The 14,959-nt window shown below is 44.0% G+C and overlaps 1 protein-coding gene across 8 annotated transcripts in view; it reads left to right on the top strand.

The window, feature by feature from the left end:
* The window catches only part of pik3cd (phosphatidylinositol-4,5-bisphosphate 3-kinase, catalytic subunit delta), a 250,545-nt gene that overhangs the window by 176,989 nt on the left and 58,597 nt on the right, over positions 1–14,959 (top strand). For all 8 annotated transcript variants that reach the window (XM_073032256.1, XM_073032257.1, XM_073032250.1 and 5 more), the window contains 2 exons: positions 1,667–1,846; positions 4,809–4,964. In XM_073032256.1, the coding sequence (XP_072888357.1) occupies positions 1,667–1,846; positions 4,809–4,964 (336 nt within the window). The remainder of the gene's footprint in view (positions 1–1,666; positions 1,847–4,808; positions 4,965–14,959) is intronic.

Genomic DNA, 14,959 nt, shown 5'->3' with positions numbered 1-14,959 from the left:
CTTGACATTCAAAGGGAAAACCTTAATGTCTCACTCAGTCTTCAATCTATCACATGTTAGATCCACAAGAGAGGCCTCAGGAAAATTCCTTGACAGATTTGTTTTAAGCGAACAGAGGTACTTTAATTAACCTGTTTGCCATTTCGGTTTTGAAAATTCTAAATTAAGACGTCATCACTCTCTTTGATGTGTGACATTTATCCTTCCTCAACGAGAGCTTAACCCAGAGCTGACAGTAGCCTGGGGAGAGTTCAGCTGATGAAACATATATGGACTTGGTGCAGTTCAATAATGGATCTGCCAAATTATCGTCACCTACAAGAAACCTGTGTAGCTATAACTGGGTACAGTATCTGTTCCAACCATCTCACTGTTGTGCTTTTTGACTCTGTCCCCACACTGGATACTTTAAATGGTGAGATCTGCTGACAGTGATGTAACATACTTCCGGCACCAACAGAATGAAGTGGGATCTTCTCACAGAGAACCTTTGGGTTTCTCTGTCCCAGAGTGTAGCAGAAGCTTGCTCGTTGGAATTATTTAAATATTTTTAAAGCCGACGGTCCCAGGATTGTGCTGGCAGCCCACAACTCGTTAACACTAACCGTACATCTTTGGAGTGTGGGAGGAAACTGGAGCGCCTGGAGGAATCTCAACGGGGTGACGGGGAGAACGTATTGCAGACAGTGGCAGGACTCGAAGCGCAGGTGGTGGCCGCTGGCACTGTAACGCGATTGTGCTAACCGCCTCGCTGTCATGCCGCCTTGTTGGACAATGAAAGAAGTACAATACATTTTCAAGTCAGAATAGTGTGCGGCTTGGAGGGACAAAATCTGCAATCTTTCCCAGAGCAGGGGACCGAATGGACCACACAATATTCCAACTGCAGCCTCAGCAACTTCTCCATTTATTTTAGAGATGCAGCGCGGAATAGGGCCATCCCACCCTTCGAACCCCACGACCCAGCAACCCCCAATTTAACCCTAGCATGATCGCGGAATGACTTCCCTTCATGATCGCGGAATAAACCTACTTATACGTCTTTGGACTGTGGGAGGAAACCGGACTGCCTGGTGATAGCCCATGCATTCTGTGGGGAGGTCATACAGACCCCTTACCGATAACATCAGAGTTGACCTCCGCACTCCGAAGCCCCGAGCTGTAATAGCGTCGCACTGACCACCACATTCCAGTAGCACCCCAATGATCAGCTAACACACATTTTCACATTTTAGCAATTCAACAATTTAATTATTATAGCAGGAACATGTGGATTTGATGGAGAAATCTCACCATCTGAACTTTTTAGGTAGTAAATTCTTTGTTTATATAAAACTGTTCCCTCGGAGTAACCATCGAGCTTAATACTTGTCCTTGTACACAGTCCATGGTGAGCTATATTCTTCACCTAAATCTATAATATTAAAGCAGTTTGTCTAACCTGTTTAACCAATGCTGTGGTAATGCCTCCTATTCTACAACCCACCCTATCCACCATTCCCACTCTCCCTCACCCTTTCACCTGTCTTCCCTGGTATCCATCCAGGCCGATCGCCTCAACCATTCCCTGTAGGAGAACGTTCTGCCAATTTCCCTGGGTAAAGAGTTTTCAAATCTTGCACCTGGATTTCATCTTGTGATTTTTTTTTCTCTTGTTTGACACCAGGAGAGCTTCAGCTTCCAGATATCCTCCCAATCACCTCCTGCTCTTCTGATGAAGCTGGCCATGAAGAAAAAAGCAACTGTTTTCCGGCACAAATCATTCGAAGACCCAGAAGATTACACTTTACAGGTCAATGGGACAGAGGAGTATATCTACGGCAACTACCCACTTGGTCGATTTAAGGTAAGGTTTGAGTCTGTGTGGTGTTTACGTTTTCCTGAATTGCTGGCATGTGCTCTGTTTTTATTTCGAGATACATCATGATAGCTGGCCCTGCTGCCCAATTACACCCCTGTGATCAATTAACCTACTAACTCGTATGTCTTTGGGATATGGGAGGAAACTGGAGGAAATCCACGTGTTAGAAGTACGGATAAAATGTGCATAAATACATAAATACCATCACATATTTACAATGTAAGCTGCGTTGTAAAAAGTGGTTTACAGTGCAGTGACGGGGTAATAGATAGAGGGGGCTGTGGGGGTTAACTAGAATGGTTGACCAGATTCACTGTCCAAGGGAAGAAACTTTTAAGATGGCATGAAGGTTTTTAGTTTTATTAGCCCTACAGCACTTCCCAGAGGGGAGCTTTTGGAGCAGTCAGTTTGCAGGGTGGGTAGCGTCCGCCATGATTTTTTCTGCCTGCATCTTTGTCCTGGACACATACGAGTCATGCAATGATGGTAGACTGCAGCCAATGACTTTCCCAGCTGAACCATCATGACTTGCTAATCATAAGAGAGAGGATTATCTGGGTTTTATTGCAGTGGGGTTGTTCAGCAAATACCTGGACTCAGGAGGTTGTGGGGAAGAGACTGGTTTCCAGCGATCCCCGGCGTTGGCCGCAGCTGACACTCACCTTCACAGTGGAAATGAACGTTGAATATAACCGGCAGCCAATTAGTGTTTAACGTTGGCAGACAACCGTCCTTCGCCATCTGCAAACCTGCGCGTAGTAGCGGGAAGATCACCGATTTGAGGCCCGTTGTTATCATTTTAGCAATAAATCTCACATTTGTCACAGATTCCGGTTTTATTTATCGCATATACGTTGAAACGTATGGTGAAATGCATCATTTGTGTTAACAACCAACGCACTCAGGTGTGCTGGGCAGCCCACAAGTGTCCCCACACATTCCAGTGTCAACATAGCATGCTTAGAGAGGACAAGCAGCCCTGTTCCTCTCTCCCTTACCATCTAATTAGGCTCCAGATATCTGAATTGGAATGATGAATATTTAACTAAATGAAAGCTATGATGGAGCTGGCACAAACAGGTGATGACTTAGATGCAAGGAAATGTTGTCGTAAACACAAGTGATTCTGCAGCTGCTGGAAGACCAGAGTAACACGTGCAAAATGCTGGAGGAACTCAGCAGGTTAGACAGCATCTGTGGAGAGGAATAAACAGTCAATGTTTTGGGCTGAGACCTGATAGGAATCTGGTTGGAGATGAGAGTGGACTATGGGAGAAAGCGAAGGAGATTCCTCCTTCTTGTGTCCTGATGAAGAGTCTCGGCCCAAAACACCAACTGTTTATTCATTTCCACAGATGCTGCCTGACCTATTGAGTTCCTCCAGCATTTTGTATGAATTGCTGTCACCCTGACCAAGTCTAAGATGACTATGTAAGGAGGTCTACAAACGGAATTGATTGCCCTAAACGTTGATTCCTTTCACCACCAGCACTCTCCCACTGTAGGTTTTCCTTCTGCAAGAAACTGCAGAGAGTTGTGTACACAGCTCAGTACATCGTGGAAACCAGCCTCCCCTCCATAGATTCTGTCTGCACTTCTCGAGGCCTCGGTAAAGCTGCTAACAAACCCAAAAGACCCTTCCCAGCCCAGACATTCTCTCTTCTCCCCTCTCACAACAGACTGGAGATACAAAAACCTGAAAGCACGTACTACCAGCCTCAAAGAGAAAAGGGATACTGTTGAGAGTCTTTGACAGGAGAGACTGCCATCTGTGGAGGAAGAAGCAGGGTTAATGTTTCAGGCTAAGCACCAATGAAATATTTTTTATTTTGGCTTAGGACGTTAATTGTTCTTCTCTTCACAGTTGCTGCCTGACCTGCTGAGTATTTACAGCATTTTATTTCAACTCTTACCATGACTGGTGTTTCTTATTTGTCATAGTCGATTCTTCAGTCATTTGCACAGGCGTAATGAAAAATCTACTTGTGGCTGCATTCACAATGTAAATTGAAGATAACTTACACACAATTTTTACAAGAAAGAGTACAATTAGAAGGGGAAAAACAATATATTTTAGTGCAAAGTGATCACTCTGGCCATAGTGTTGCTGCACTGATTAGGGTTGTGCCAGCTGATTCAAGGTTCAGATGTTTGAAGCGAAGTACTTGTTGTTGAACCTGGTAGTTTTTGGCCTTTGTACTGCTGTCCGGTGAGAGCTGTGTGAAGATGGTTTGGGCCGGAAGGTTGAGGTCTTTGATGAAGTGTCTCCTATCGACACTACCATGGTGAGGAGCGATGTGCCCGTGATGTATTAAGTTGAGTCCACTACTCTCTGCAGCTTCTCACGTTCCTGCACATTTAGATTGTCGTACGAGACCATGATGCCAACAGTCTGGATATTTTAGACGGTACATCTATTTACTGTTTTTGTTTATTTAGAAATACAGCGCAGAACAGGCTCCTCTGGCTCAATGAGCAACCCAATCTCAATGAGCAATGCTGCCTAGCAACCCACCTATTTAACACTTGCCTAACCACAAAACAATTTACAAAGAGCAATTAACCTACTGACCAGTACATCTTTGAACTGCGGGAAGAAACTGATGCACCCGGAGGAAACCCACACAGTCACAGGGAGAATGTACAAACTCCTTACGGATAGTGGATTAATTGAACTCTGAACTCCATGCTCCAACACCCTGAGCTGTAATGGCATTGCGCTAACTGCTACAGTATCGTGGCTCCCTACATATCTGTAGAAGTTTGTTAGGGTGTTCAGTGGCATACCAAGCCTCCTTATCTTCCAAAGAAAGTAAAGATGCTCGTGTACTTTCCTTGAGCTCTAAGTTGTATCGATTGAGAGAGGTAAGGAGCAAAGGCACTTTGACTGTGATATAATTTAGTGAGACACCGGCGAAAATTACCTTTGTTGTTTTTCTTTCTCCAGTACATCTGTCATTGTATGTCCAATAACCTAACACCGCACCTGACAATGGTCCATAGCTCCACAATAAAGACCTACCAAGATGAACAGAACATTGGCATCGGGCAGATCACAAAGAGCCGGACACTTTCCAAGCCACCACCACTTCCCATTAAAAAGGTAAGCATAGTGCATTCTCTCAGCTGCTGTCAGAATCAGGTAGATTATCACTGACATATGTCGAGAAATTTGTATTTTTGTGACAGCAATACTGTCCAAGACAAGAAGTAAAATTGCTAGAAGTTGCATAGTGTAAAAGTTAAATAACAAGGTAGTTTATGGGTTCGTGCACTGTTCTGAGGGAAAAATTTTGTTCTGAAAACACTGAATGTGTGTCTTCAGGTTCCTGTACCACCCCCACGATTGCAGTAACCTGCATAGGCCATGTACCAGATGGTGAGGGACCTTGATGGGTGGTGACTTGTTGAGTCACCACCGTTTGAAGATGCCCTCGATAACTGTGACAGAGCTGGCTTGAGTCTACAATTCTCTGCAGTTTTTTCTGATTCTGTGCATTGGTCCCTACATACCAGCTGGTGATGCAAACAAGTCCGAATACTCCCCACGATATATCTGTACAAACCTGCTAGAGGCTTTGCTAACATAACGCATCTCTTCAAACTCCTTATGAAGAAGAGCCTCTGGCATGGTGTGACTTCTTCATAAATGCAACATTGTGATGTGCCCTGGATAGATCCTTTGAGATGCTGACACCCAGGAACGTGAAGCTGCTCACCCTTTCCCCGACTGACGCCTTAACGAGGACTAGTGTGTGATCTCCCAACTTTCCCTTCCTGAAGTCCACAATCAATTCCTTGGTCTTACTGACTGAGTGCAAGGTTGTTATCATGCAGCCAATCAATCTCACTTCTGTACACACGCAGAGAATGTGTGGTTCTAATAAACCTCTCTAATTAACAGAAGAAATGACATCACTTGTGCATTATTGAAGAAATGACACATTATAATTACTGTTATTATTACTGTGTAAAAAAGTTGTGCAATCAACATGCACACAGTCAGCTTGACCAGGCCTAACAATGAGCAAATAATCCTAATTAAATTTGCTTATCCTATTCCTATATGCATTGCTTCATCCTTTGCTATCTTAATGCCCAGATATGTAACAGATCTTTTTATCTGAATGGTATTTACTTGATAAAACATCTTATCTGATGTGTTAACACTTCAGATGAAGGGTTTTGGCCCGAAAGGTCGACTCTTTATTCCTCTCCGTAGATGCTGCCTGACCTGCTGAGTTCCTCGAGCATTTTGTGTGTGTGTTACTCTGGATTTCCAGTGCCCTTAGGATCTCTTGTGTATATCATTTTATATGGCTTCCAGATGTCTGTGCATTATTACAGTTACTGACTAAACATCAGAAACTTCAACCAGTCAAAATTAATGGCCTGAAGCCAACAAAAACGAATCTAGTACCAGGACGGATATAAACAAGCCAAACATGCTTGGACCACAGCTGCCCTTTATTCTTGGGTTCTGCTTTGAATTTCCACCTGGATTTGTATTTATAATAATTTCCAGAGATCCACAATTCATTGAAAGTGGTGTCACAGGTAGTTAAAGTCGTAAAGAGAGCTTTTGAAACATTGGTAATAAATCAATGTGTTGAGTGTTGGGTGTTAAATTTTTCAGTAATATTTGAGTAATATTGTAAATATATTGTTTGATTAAGCATTCTTTGTTGTTTACGTAATGCATTACGGGTTTCTGTAGAAATACATAAATGCCACATGCCAACACGCCACCATGTTATACATTCGCGCCTCGCTTAAAGTAAAAACAAAGTTAGACTCACAGCCAGACTCCCTTGGTTTTATTTTGATTAGCTTTATGTTTTGGAGTTACAAAACATAACATTGAGTACAGAAGTTGGGATGTTGCATTGAAGTTGTATTAGATGTTGCTGAAGCCTATTTTGGAGTACTGTGACACTCACACAATGCTGGAGGAACTCAGCAGGCCAGGCTGCATCTATGGAAAAAAGGTACAGTCGACGTTTTGGGCCGAGACCCTTCAGCAGGACTGGAGAACAAAAACAGGATTTTCTCCAGCTCTGCCGAAGGGTCTCGGCCCGAAACGTCGACCGTCCTTTTTTCCACAGATGCGGCCTGGCCTACTGAGTTCCTCCGGCATTTTGTGCGTGTTGCTTGGATTTCCAGCATCTCCAGATTTTCTCTTGTTTGCAGTACTGTGTGCAGTTTTGGGCACCTACCTGCAGGAGAGATATCAATAAAGTTGTAAGAGTATGGAGAAAATTTACAGGGTTGGTGCCAGGACTTGAGGACCGGAGTTATTGGGAAAGGTTCAATGGTTAGGACTTTATTTTCCTAGAGCGTAGGGGAATAAGGGGAGATTTGATAGAGGTATATAAATTGATGAGTGGTATTTACAAGGTAAATGCAAGCAGGCTTTTTCCACTGAAGTTGGGTGAGACTAGAACTAGAGGTCATGGGTTAAGGGTGAAAGGTGAAATGTTTAAGGGAAACATGAGGGGAAACTTCTTCACTCAGAGGGCGGTGAGAGTGTCAAATAAACTCCCAGTGGAAGTGGTGGATGAGGGTTCAATTTCAACATTTAAGAGAAATTTGTGTAGCTATGTGGATGAGAGCAGTACAAAGGACTATAGTCTGGGAACAGGTCGATTGAACTAGGTAGAATAATAGTTTGGCATGGACTAGATGGGCCAAAAGGCCTGTTTCTATGCTGTCGTGTTCAATAACTCTGCAGGTTTGGTGAAAAAGAGCAAATATTTCGTTTCCAAGTGGAAAGTAGAAGTGAGTTGCAAATGGTTAAAAAAAAGGAAAATTGCGGATTAGCAATGAATTAAAAATATTTTAATGCATATTGGAGGTTACACTGTGGTAAACAAGGCAAAGCTTGCAGGAAGTATGTTATTGAGGTGATCAGTCACCTAGAGTTCAAGATGTAGTGAAATACATTGGGGACTTTTACAATGTATTGATGCAGCTTAATACACAGCAATCCTGGTGTATTCTATCATTCAGAGTTATAAATAGACAGTGAACTTCTCTTTAGTGTCTCTGTAATGTGCGGTTAATAATGTTTAAGATGCTAATCTAAAACATGGTGCATATGGCAGAACTTCAATGCATCAGCCTAACCTCTGCTCTGAGCCCCAATTAATAGAATTCACATTTGAAGTCTTGTGCGCCCTGCCAGTGGTGTCCGCTTGTTGCTCCTTTAGTTGGTTTGATCATGGAAAGAGGTGAAGAGGGCCCTGTAATTCAAGCAGCAAAGTTTTCTTCAAGTGCCAGAGTTGCGTGGAGCTCCTTAGTTCACACTTTATTGAACAACACACACACACAAAATTCTGGAGGAACTTAACAGGCCAGGCAGCATCTGCAGAGGGGTAGAAAACAGTCAACACTTTTTTTTTATTGAATACACCACAGATTAGGCCCTTCCGGCTCTTCAAGCTGCCCAACCATCCCCGATTTAACCCTAGCCTAATCACAGAACAATTTTCAATAAACAATTAACCTACTAACTAGATTATGGGAGGTAACCAGAGCACCCAGAGGAAACCCACACAGTCATAGGGAAAATGTACAATACTCCTTACAAACAGCCGAGACCCTTCATTAGGACCTGTTGACAGTCCCAATGAAGAAACTTGGCCTGAAACATTGTCCGTTTGTTCACCTTCATGAATGTGCCTGACTTGCTGAGTTCCTCCAGTTGTATGTGTGTGTGTGTGTGTGTGTGTGTGTGTGTGTGTGTGTGTGTGTGTGCGTGTGCGTGTGCGTGTGCGTGTGCGTGTGCGCGTGCGTGTGTGTGTGCGCGCGTGTGTGTGTGCGCGTGTGTGTGTGTGTGTGTCTGTGCGCGTGTGTGTGTGTGCGCGTGTGTGTGTGTGTGTGTGTGTGTGTGTTTGTGTTGCTCAAAGTTTCCAGCATCTGCAGGATTTCTTGATTTCATCTGTTATTGGTCGGCTTTCATCAGATCAGAGTAACCACCTCAGTAGCCAAAATCTTGGTGTTTCCTTCAATAGGCTGTAAGGCAAAAGAGCAGAATTAGCCACTCAGCCCATCATATCTGCTCCACATCTTATCATGCCTGTTTTACTATCCCACTCAACCCCCTTCTCCTGCCTTATTAATCAAGAACCGTCAACCTCTGCTTTAAATCCACCCAATGATTTGGCCTCCAGAACCATCAGTGGAGATGAATTCCAAGATTCACCACCCTCTGGCTAAAGAAATTTCTCCTCATCTCTGTTCTAAAGGGATATCCTTGTATTCTGAGGCTGTGCCTTCTGGTCCCAGATTCACCTACTATAGGAAAATCTTCTCCATAGCCTGATGTTGGGAACAGATGGCACTTAAAGCATTGATCCTCAATGAGCAACCAACTTTCCTTCAGTTGAGGAAGATGGGAGGGAGGAAGATTGAGAGCGAAAGATAGTGGGCAACTTAAAAAGGACTCACCATGGAGCATAGGACAGTACAGATTGGCACGTGCCCCTCAGCCCACAATGTTGTGCTAACCTTTAACCTACTCTAAGATCAATTTAACCTTTCCCTTCTACATTTTTCTTTCATTCATGTGCCTACCTACGAGTCTCTTAAATGTCCCTAATGTATCTGCCTCTACCACTGCCCCTGGCAGTGTGTTCCATGCACGCATCACTTCCTGTGTAAAAAAAACTTACCTCTGACTTCCCCTGTTAAACTTTGCTCCAAACACCTTAAAGTTATGCTCCCTTCATATGTGCCATTTCCTCCCTGGGAAAAAGTCTCTGGCTGTCCACTCGATCTATGCCTTTTATCATCTTCTACACCTCTATTAGGTCACCTCCTCCTTCGCTCCAAAGAGAAAAACCCTAACTCTCTCAACCTGTCCTCATAAGATTTGCTCCCTAATCCAGGCAGCATCCTGCAAATCTCCTCTGCATCCTCTCTAAAGCTTCCGTGTCCTTCCTATAAAGAGGCGACCAGAACTGAACACAATACTCCAAGTGGTCTAACCAGAATTTTGTAGAGCTGTAACATTGCCACCATGGGGTGGATGAATTATTTTTAACTCAGACTGAATGTAGCTGAGATCTTATGCCTTGTGTTTGGTTGAATGGCTTAATCGGCCATCTTTGTTGAAGGGTGTGTGTGTGTTTGTAAACATTGATAAATGCAGGTACAGGTGTGGGTGTCTGCTTTTATATGTGCTTGACCATAAGGCAATAAGACATAGGATCAGAATTAAGCTATTTGACTGATCAAGTCTGGTCTACCATACCATTATGGCTAATTTATTATCCCTCTCAATCCCAGTCTCTTGCCTTCTCCCTATAATCTTTGACGCTCCGACCAATCAAGAACCTATCAACCTCTGCTTTAAACATAGCCAATGACTTGGCAATAAATTCCACATATTCACCACTCTCTGGCTAAAGAAAGTCCTACTCGTCTTTATTCTAAAGAGACATCCTTATATTCTGAGGCTGTGCCCTTTAGTCCTAGACTCCCCTTCTGCAGGAAACATCTTTTCCACATCCACTCTATATTCAATATTCGAGAGATTTCAATGATATTCCCCTCATTCTTTTAAACTCCAGTGTGTACGGGTCCAGAGCCATCAAATTCTCCTCATACATTTACTGTTTCATTCCCATTCTCCTAAATCTTCTCTGGACCCTCTCCAAAGCTGGCAGATCCATTTTTAGATATGGGGCCAATTCCCCAAGTGCAGTCTGACCAATACTTTATAAAATCTCCTTGTGAGCATGCGTGTAGGGCAGCACGGTAGCATAGTGGTTAGCACAACACTTTACAGTACCAGCGACCCAGGTTCAATTCCCATCACTGTCTGTAAGGAGTTTGTCCGTTCTCCCCGTGACCGTGTGGGTTTCCTCCACGTGCTCCAGTTTCCTCTCACAGTGCAAAGACCGACTGGTTGGTAGGTTAATTGGTCATTGTAAATTGCCCTGCGATTAGTTGCTGGGCGGCATGGCTTGATAGGATTTTCTATGCTGTATCTCAATAAATAAATAAAAAACCAACATGTTAAATCTGCGAAACACACAATGCTGGCAGAACTCAGCAGGCCAGACAGCATCTATGGGAGGAGGTAGTAATGACGTTTCGGGCCAAAACCCTTCCGTCGTCACTACCTCCTCCCATAGATGCTGTCTGGCCTGCTGAGTTCTGCCAGCATTTTGTGTTTTTATTTATTTCCAGCATCTGCAGATTCACTCGTGATGTTATATCTGCAAGTGTGTGACTGTGTGTGGAAGTCTCGGCACATGATTGTGAACAATTCCGATCTGACATACTCTTTTCTGACTACTTTCTTTAGTAGCAGTTCTCTTTGTTCCTTCACAGCATGTTTTATAATACAGCATTACAATATCACTATTGTGCAGAGGCCTAAAACCAGTTGTAAACACCACAAAGCTCTGCTGTTGGAGCCCCTTGGAATCTTACAAGGTTTAGAGTGGAGGTATCACATGCTGTGTTGTCGATGACCTTCCAGAGGATTGGAATTGGCATGTGATCTGTTTCCCCGCAACAGAGTCGGGGGGGGTTGGTGGTTGCAGGCAAACTGAGCTGAGCTCGGTCAGCACGCCCCACTCATCCTGATCTATCCACTTGTGCCGCAGAAGTGGGGCTGATGTGTCGGCTGAGGGCAAGTTAGAAGCGGGGCATTTAGAGTAACACACACGCAAAGTGCTGGGTGAACTCAGCCAGTCAGGCAGCATCAGTGGAAAGGAACAAAGATTTGATGATTTGGGCCAAGGTCCTTCATCAGGATAGAGTAGCATTAGTCAGACAGAACTCGTCTCTCAGCACAGGAAGAGGCCTTTCGGCCCAGTGACACCATCCTAGTCTTTAAGCACGCATTTACACTCACACCCCGCCCCCCCCCCTCCCCCCGGTGGAGAAGTTTCCCGCAGATTCCCCTTAAATATTTCACTTTTCACTCTTAACCTATAACCTCTAGTTCTAGTCTTATCTGAGAGGAAAATGCTTGCATGCGTTCACTCAAGCTATACCCCTAATAATTTTATAAAAAGTACTGTGCAAAAGTCTTAGGCACATATGTATGGCTAGGGTACCTAAGAGCTTTGCACAGTACAGTACTGTAGTAATTTTATGTCTGGCACTTCATTGCTGCAGCTACAGAAATAAAAAATTTCATGACATATGTGAGTGGTGATGAACCTGATTCTGATACAGGTCTTCATGTGGACTGAGAGTGGGAAGGGGGTAGGGAGAGGGGAATCATGGTTGCGAAAAGGGGAAGGGGGGAGGGGAGGGAGCAGGAAGCATCAGAGAGACATTCTGTAATGATCAGTAAACCAATTGTTTGTAATCAAATGACCTTGCCTGGTGTCTCAGGGCTGGGTGTGTCTGCACTTGCGTTACCCCCACCCTTGGCACTCCTTCTCTGCCCCCTGTCCCACACCCCTCTTGTGGCACTCCACCCTTGCCACTCCCAACGTGTTTTGCTCCTGCCAGGTTTGCAGACTCGCTATCAACTCCACACTGATAAACACAGTACTGTTTAAAAGCCAGAGGCACCCTAGCTATATATACATGCCTCAAACTTCAGCACAGTATCAAATAGTACCTCTATTGATAGTACCTCAATTTGATAGTACCTCTATCAAATCTCCATTCGTTCTCCTATGTCGCAGGGAATAAAGTCCTGACCTGTTCACCCTTTCCCAAGAACTTGGCTCTTACTGTCCCATCATCATATTTGCAAGTTTTCTAGACATCTACCTAGAGGATGGTGAACGTGTGGAACTCATTGCTGTGAAGGCCAAGCCATTGGGTATATTTAAAGTGAAGATTGAGATCAAGAGTCCATTTTGTACTCGGGGGTGGGGGGGTGTTCAATAGTCTGATAACAGTTTCTGATTAGACTGGGTCATTTGGCATGTCCAAATTCTTGTCAATGCACCATAGAAAGAACCAACAGGCTCCGGGACAGCTTCTTCCACCAGGCCATCAGACTGCTTCATTCATGCTGACACAATTGTATTTCTATTAACCATCCTGTTGTACGTACTGTTTATTATAAATTACTATAAATTGCACATTGCACATTTACACGGAGACGCAACATAAAGATTTTTACTCCTCGTGTATATGAGGGATGTAAGTTATAAAGTCAATTCAATGCAATTCAATCCTATGCAGATGCATCAAGCTGCAACTGCTCTGCTCAGGACAGCAAGAAACTGCAGAGAGTGGTGGACACATCGAGGAAACTAGCCCTCCCTTCTGTGGCCTCTGCCTATATTTCCCACTGCCTCAGTAAAGCAAAGTTCAAAGTAAATTTTACTATCAAAAATATATACGTCACCATATACAACCCTGAGATTCGTTTTCCTGTGGGCTTACTCAGGAACTTTATAGAAGAGTAACTATAACAGGATCAATGAAAGATCAGCCAGAGTACAGAAGACAACAAACTGTGCAAATATAAATAATTTGCAGTAAATAACAAGACCATGAGATAATGAGATGAAGAGTTCTTGGATCTGGTGGTGCAAGTCCTGAGTTACTTGTACCTTCTACCTGACGGCAGCCTGATCTGGGTGGTGAGGATCTTTGCGGATGGATGCTGCTTTCTAACAATAGTGTTTCATGCTGCCTTTTGTAGGATTTGCTGTTCAAAGGCATTGGAGTTTCCAGCAGCCAACATAATCAAAGACCCCACCCACCTTGAACATTCTCTCTTCCTCCCCCTCCCCACCCCTAATCAGCCTGAAAGCAAATATCACCAGCTTCCATCTCACTATAGTAGGACTATGGAATAGTCCCTCAGTATATCAGATAGATCCTTGCCCTCACAATCTACCTTGGTATGGCCCTTGCACCTCACTGTCCAGCTGCATTGCAGTTTCTCTGTAACTGTAACACTATGTTCTGCATTGTCTCTCTGACGGTGGTGTCTGAAAAGAGGATGCTGTCCAAGTTGCATGCCATCTTGGACAATGACTCCCATCCACTCCATAATGTACTGGTTAGGCACAGGAGTACATTCAGCCAGAGACTCATTCCACCGAGATGTAACACTGAGCGTCATAGGAAGTCATTCCTGCCCGTGGCCATCAAACTTTACAACTCCTCCCTCGGAGTGTCAGACACCCTGAGCCAATAGGCTGGTCCTGGACTTATTTCCACTTGGCATGATTAACTTATTATTACTTAATTATTTGTGGTTTTATATTGCTATATTTCTTCACTATTCTTGGTTGGTGCGGCTGTAATGAAACCCAATTTCCCTCGGGATCAATAAAGTATGTCTGTCTGTCTGTGTTATTGGGTTCCCTCGTACTTCAGGGGTATGGGACAGGTGGCAGAGAAGGAGTGCCAGGAGTGAGGGTGACCCATAGCAGAATTGGGTTTAATGCCATACATAATATGACTACAGTACTGTGCAAAAGTCTTGGGCACACCAGCTATACATACAGTATGTGGCACAGACATTTACACAGTACATGAAATCAATCCACTGTTGTAATGAAGTGATCTCTATGGATGATATACAAGGCAAGATTTTCACTGTACCTCAGAACATTTGACAATAATTGTTTTTTAAATTACCTGAGGCCTTTGGGGTCACAAGCTGTCAGAAGCTATCAGAAACACAGGAGATTCTGCAGTACTGGAAATCCAGAGCAACACACACAAAATGCTGGAGGAACTCAGCAGGTCAGGCAGCGTCTATAGAGGAAAATAAACAGTTGAGATTTCAAGTGTAGATCCTTCATCGAGACTGGAAAGGAAGGGGGAAGAAGCCAAAATTTAAAAATCGGAAGGAGGGGAAGGAGCACAAGCTGGCCAGTGATAGGTAAAACCAGGTGAGGGGAAGATGGGTGGGTGGGGGAGGGGTATGAAGGTAGAAGCCGGGAGGTGATATGCTGAAGAAGTAAAGGGCTGAAAAAGGAATATGATTGGAGAGGACTGTGGACTTGGGTAAAAGGAAAGGAGGAAGGGCACCACAGGCAGGAGGCAATCGGGGTATTTGATGTCCTGGATATTCTCTGCATTGCCCTGAACTCAGAGGAACTCAGAAACACAAGAGATTCTACAGATGCTGGAAATCTTGAGCAACACACACAAAAT

This window comes from Hemitrygon akajei, chromosome 29 (assembly GCF_048418815.1).
Source record: "Hemitrygon akajei chromosome 29, sHemAka1.3, whole genome shotgun sequence".
NCBI classification, from domain to species: Eukaryota; Metazoa; Chordata; class Chondrichthyes; order Myliobatiformes; family Dasyatidae; genus Hemitrygon; species Hemitrygon akajei.
This window is presented reverse-complemented; position numbering and strand designations above follow the sequence as displayed.